Source organism: Mytilus galloprovincialis, chromosome 6 (genome assembly GCF_965363235.1).
Source record: "Mytilus galloprovincialis chromosome 6, xbMytGall1.hap1.1, whole genome shotgun sequence".
NCBI lineage: Eukaryota > Metazoa > Mollusca > Bivalvia > Mytilida > Mytilidae > Mytilus > Mytilus galloprovincialis.
The window spans coordinates 15501699-15508124 of NC_134843.1; the positions used below are offsets into that span (position 1 = coordinate 15501699).

Here is a 6426-nt window from a genome sequence, read left to right on the forward strand (position 1 = left end):
TTCATAACTAGTTTCCCAATCCAATATAAATAAATATGTTTAAATTAAATTAAAAATAAACGCAATACTTCATATTTCATTTCTTTTCTGAAATATGAAATCACAAACCTTTCAAACAGAAAAATGTATAAGTTTTCTTTAGTTTAACCGAACATGAAGGACAGACTCGTTATTTTTTTAAAGGTATATTAGAAAGAAACAGGGGGTAAAATACAAAATCCCCGTTTCATCTTTTTTTGCTTAAGTTACAAATTCTCCTATCTTTCCACCTGGTCTAGACTTTGCATGTTATATGCTTGGACGTGTTGTTGTACAGAAAGGCATTCTTACACTTTCATACTAGTTTCACATCTTTTGGGCCTTAGCACTGGTTGTAGTTTGACCTTAAATCAATTTTCACAGATAAGATAGTATATATTTAGAAAGACATAAGGTCATATTTCTCATTGCAAGCATTTGTGCTACAACTTATTGATCAAGATGTTGTTTGTTATTTGTTTAGCTGTTTGTATTGCAACGGGTAAGATTTCATAGTCCTTAAAAGATGAAAGAATTTGGCTAGAAAATAAAACAAAAATTCTTAAAATTCCACCGGTAGTTAAACTTGGAAATATATACGAAGTGCAAGGAAGACGATTTTTGATTAACCTTTAGACACGTTTTGCGGGATTAAAAGCTCTTAATGATTGAAATAACTACCGGTTTTATCAAATTCCATCAACTGCCATATCTTTTATTTTTATACGGTAATAGTGTGTAGTTGTGTGATTTTTTTATGCGTGTTTTCAAAGAGACCCAACGTTATTAAATATTGATAACAAATGTTAGTTTTCTGATATAAACAGTGAAATTTAGGAAAATACCTTTTAACAAAGTTTAAATAAGTAAAACGAATACTTTAAAAATACCAGCGTTTACTTTGATACTATTGCTTCTATTACAGTTGATTCTGCTAATGATGCTGTTGCATTCACAAAAGGTCTTGCCTCACATTCACACTTGACAAAAGGCGAAATCATACCATTTGACAGAACTATTACAGTGATCAACGCCGTCTTCACCAGTGACGGAAAGTTTCAAGTACAAACTCCGGGTATTTATTCTTTCCATTTCCACGCCCTTAGCAGGAATGACGAGGAAATATGGATGGACCTCTATAAAAACAAAGAATATATCGTATCAGTATATGCGTATACCTTTAATGACTGGTCAGATGGAGGTAACACAGTTATCCTAGAACTACAAAAGGGGGATCTTATTTTTGTGAAGACCGTTGATGATTACAATAACTGGATTTATGGTGCTGCTGATGAAGTTTATACAACATTCAGTGGCGAACTGGTGGTTCCTGAAACGACAGGTAAAGAAATAAATGTATAAATGAATGGAATTATTATCTTAAAACTGTTTTTTATGTGTTTTTGATAACAATAAATAGAGATAATCAGAAAGAAGATGAAACAAAATCGTTACCAAGATATTACAGCTTGTATTCGATAAGCGATGAGAGAGATTAAAAAGTCACCTCAAAGATACCATGCATACGGTTTCATTCTCGAGACTTACTGGTTTCGCTCCTTTTATAATTAATCCGTTTCTCTCAGTTGTTGTTGGCTTTGTTTTGTCTTTTTAATCGATTTACGGGGTTTGAAAATCACCGATAACCAAAAATAACATATTTACTGTTGCCGGACGAAAGAATTAAACAAGCTTTTATTTTACTCCTAACTAAAAACGATATAAGTCTTTTTGAATACTTTTTGCCGAAATATGATTTTGCTATCTATATATTTTAAACGGCATGAACTAGATACCGAGATGTGGGTTTTATTTTTTCATTACTAATTGATACAGATAAACTTTTAGGATAACAAATTCAATGTAAGTCTCTAACTGTATTTTCTTTTTTTTGCAGCTGCTTCGTCAGACAAAGTAGCGTTTTGCGTTTCTTTAACACACAATATGACGTTAAATGGTGACCGTGTTATCTATGATAAAATATTTACCAATGTCGGAAATGGCTATGATGCAAATACGGGAGTGTTTACAGCATCAGTACCAGGACTTTATATGATTCATTACCATGCGCTTGCGGAACTTGGAGAGGTTTGTTTGCTTAATATTACGAAAAGTCTTTTGTATCGTTCTTAAAAGGTAGGATTTTAAAATTTCATGTGTATAAATTGGAAAACCTATGGATTATAATCTCAAAAATAAAATTTTGGCTTTCCGAAAAAAAAATCTAGGTTTCTCTTATTTGAAATGCCTGATAATCGCTTAGTCTATAAAACACTGACGTAAACTTCCTCTTAGAAATTATAAATAAACAAATTATTTCCAGTTTGTAGAATAAAAATTGAACAGCTTAAGCTACAATGTGTCCAGAATCACATCGAACAAAGAATATGTCAGTTACGCAGATCACTTCCGGGTAAATAATCTAAAGATGTTAACTGAGTACATTGTTGCTGTAGAAACTAATAAAATATATGTCTTCTAATTTCCTAGTTGTATCTACATCAAAATCATCAGTGGCTATCGAAAATAAAACAGTTGGAAAGCCAAAACAAATACAAATTGAAAAGCAGCGAAAAGTTAAAAATTCCTAAATTAGAACATCTTTGCTTGAAGGAACGAAAACCTGAAAAAAGTCCAGTAAATGAATTTGTAATGTTAACAACTAAAATTCTCTCGTTATACGATCTTATGCTAACTTGCTATTATAATGAAATCTTGAAATGATAATTATTTTTTATACAACCGCGTGACCGTTTTTGATCTTGTTTTAAAAGATCAGTTGATATCTTATTGTATATTGTGAGGCAAGAAAGACATTTTAAATCAAACGTACATAAAACAATCAAATAAACGAGGAATTAAAAAAAGGAAAACTAATAATAATGATAAACTATTAAATACACCCAAACACAAGCATATACATATTAAAGAGAAATATAACATATACAAAATCTGTAGTCTGAAGTTGATAATGTCAGTGAAGTTCAGTTAATTTTTATTACACATTTTGACAGACAATGTGGTTGGACTTGTATCATAATGATAAGTACATAAATTCTGCTTTTGGAGAGGCACCCAGTACGTATGCAGATCATGGTAACAGTGCAATTTTAGATCTGCACGCTGGAGATAAAGTTTCAGTGAATGGAAAACCCGGAAATACAGTCATAATATATGGAGATGCATCGGATGAACAATTGTATGCGACCTTTTCGGCTTTTCTAATTTCGCCTGCTCTACATGGTGCACCTGCATCAGGTAAATAGCAAATGTTTACTCCTAGATCACTTTTATCATTTATATCAATCCGAAAATATGCACTTGCCAAATTATAAATGTCAAGTGTTGGTTTAATGTCAATTATTACAATATGATGTTGAATAATTAAGTTTGTCATATTTTACATTCTTTGACACACAAGAAATGATTAGTGCATAAAAATGTAATTCAGAAGAATTTGGCTGTACCTCTTTCTGTGTATTTTGTACAAATGGTTTTTTTTCAATTTTACCATTCAACGCTGTCCAATGTACATTGAAGTGTGCTTATGTGTTTTGAAAGATTATATTCCCATCTGAAAATGTAATAATTAGAAAATTAATTTTATTTATATACCAGTGGGCACCAATAGACAAGTTCCGGCTTTCTCCGTTGGACTTACCCGAGATGTAGATAGCACCCAAACTGGATTAGCGACAAATAACGTGATATTTGACAGAGTATGGACAAACCAGGGCGGAGTTTTTAATATGGCAACAGGAGTATTTACAGCTAAAATTCATGGCGTCTACGTTTTTCATTACCATGCTCTCTCTGATAAAAATACGGAGGTACTAATAGACCTTTATCATAAAGATCAATACATTGACTCACTGTATGGTCATCATACTAATGGATGGGCAGGCGGCAGCAACTCGGCTACCCTCGAACTATCAGTCGACGACACTGTACATTTAGATATGGCTGTTAACACTACAACGGCAATGTCCGGAGATCCGAATGACATTTATACCACATTTTCGGGATACCTCTTGTCACCAATTACAAACTGAAGCAGTATATTCTTAAAAAGGAAAGCTTAATATCTTCGTTTCACTTTGTAAGATTGATAAAGGATTATTTTTTTTAGTTTGTTTTGGATCTCAAAATAACCAAATATCTGAATCGTATTAGAAAGCATTATTATTTATTAAGAATGGAGTTATGAAGTCAAATTATTTTCGCGGAAACTTATTCCATTTTTGGTAAACGTAGGCAGCAGTCGTTTACTCATTCAAGTGAGAGGTTTAGCTAGCTATTAAACAAGGTTCAATTCACCATTTTCTACATAAGAAAATGCCTATACCAAGTCAGGAAAATAACAGTTGTTATCCATTCGTTTGATGTGTTTTTGAATTTTGCTCAGAGTTCAGAATTTTTGTGATATTACTTTTTATGAAGTCAAATCATTTCCAGGAAACGAATTCTATTGTTGGTATACGAAGGCAGCAGTCGTTTACCGATGTTGAAAACTCGTAAATCGACATGGAAGTTAGAAAGGTAACAAATAGAATACGAACGAAATAGTGAGAATGAGTAAAAGGTAAATTCACAAAAATACTGAACTCCAATGAAAATTAAAAATGATAAGTCCCTAATCAAATGGCAAATTCAAATGATAAAACAAACCAAACGAAAGGATAACAATTGTCATATTCCTGACTTGGTACAGACATTTTTTAATGTAGAAAAGTAAACTACTGTTTCTTACATTGAATAAGACATATGAATATTGATATATGAAACCATGAAACGTTTCATTAAACATCGTTTGTCAAGGTTTACATATTAAATCACGCAATTGATTTATACTGAACTACAAACATTGTTCAAACTTTTTGGAAATTTAACCAGCATTTAATCCTTTCTGTTGAATAATCAGGTCAAACAAATCTGGGTTTACCGCCTGCATTCAACAACATTAAAATAACTACCTTGTCCACAGTTAATCCTTATCATCCCTCTCGTATTTAAAAAGTAATAAACATCCTGTGTATCACGAACAACATCAATTATTCCCCCCCCCCCCGTCACAATGTATGAAAAGTAAACAATTGCAGGTCATAGTTCGATCTTCAACACGGAGACTTTGGCTCACACCGAACAGCAAGCTGTAAAAAGCCCCAAAATTGCTATTTTTAAACAATTTAAACAGAAAACCAACGGTCTAATATATATAAAAAACGAGAATCACTTGTAAGAAACAACAACAAACGTCAACCACTGAACAACAGGCTATGCCTGACTATGCCAATTTGACTGAGTGTGGATTCTCATGAGCGGTGAGATGTACATTGTAGGATCCGCTTACCTTGTCGACACATCAGGCCTTAGAGTCATAAAACTTTGCTCAGTGCTCGGAGCGCAAAAATCATGCTCGAAACATGAAATCCAGCATTTTGATTGGTTGATTTTGGGGTATAAGTACATAAAACTGCTCTTTGTAAGTCTATTTTATTTCCTCAGTTTAAGTTCGTTATATTGATTTATTTTCCTTTAATGATAGGATGTTAGCTACTATTGTTTTTGTCTTTCGTCAGAAATTCGGAATCCTCCAGTGTTATACATGTAGTGCCATATAAATGTCATGCCCACAACCCCTAATTTTATTTTCATCGTTTTATAGCATATAGTTTAAAGAGTCATTTTGAAAAATCTTATAAAACCCTTATTATTTTTTCATAGTTTTGAAGGAAAATACGTTTAATGTATGAACAATCTAGAGAATCATTTTCGTGATATTTTCGATTAAAGATATCTCAATAACAAGGACACGGAACTGCTATTTATGTCTTATGTTTAAATACCGTTTTTATAAACAATTAATTTATAAAAATCTTTCAAAAAGCTGTCTTTATATGAGAGGGACGAAAGATACCAGAGGGAAAGTCAAACTCATAGATTGAAAATAAACAGACAAATAATAGTATAGAAGACGCAACATAGAAAACTAAAGACTGAGCAACACGAACCCCATCAAAAACTGTGGGTGATCTCAGGTGCTCCGGAGGGATAGGAACTACGATTGTTTAATTGTCCTCTTGGTATTGTAATGAAAACTGATTTACGTCATTCTAATATGATTTACAAATTTTTACCCCAGATGCAATATTAGTTACACAGTGAACAATTGTCCTAATACGAGAATTTATCGGGTCAATATAATTCATATCGGGTGAGGCGAAGCCAAACCCGATATAAATGTTATTGACCGGATAAATTCTGTATTAGGACAATTGAACACTGTGTAACGAATTTATCCTGATTTTGTTATATTTCATATTATCATATTCAAATTCAATATAAGGACAATATAAACCAAATACATTCATGATATTTTAGATATTTAATCTAAATCTGTGAAAAATT

At 32.3% G+C, this 6426-nt stretch overlaps 1 protein-coding gene across 1 annotated transcript; it reads left to right on the forward strand.

Annotated features, from left to right (window-relative positions):
* The first annotated feature begins 413 nt into the window (after positions 1-413).
* Positions 414-4146, forward strand: LOC143079044 (uncharacterized). Its single transcript, XM_076254175.1, has 5 exons — positions 414-520; positions 944-1360; positions 1916-2106; positions 3033-3276; positions 3637-4146. Exons 1-5 carry the CDS (start codon positions 481-483, stop codon positions 4068-4070), a joined length of 1326 nt encoding a protein of 441 aa, XP_076110290.1. The 5' UTR covers positions 414-480; the 3' UTR covers positions 4071-4146.
* The last annotated feature ends 2280 nt before the right edge of the window (positions 4147-6426 follow it).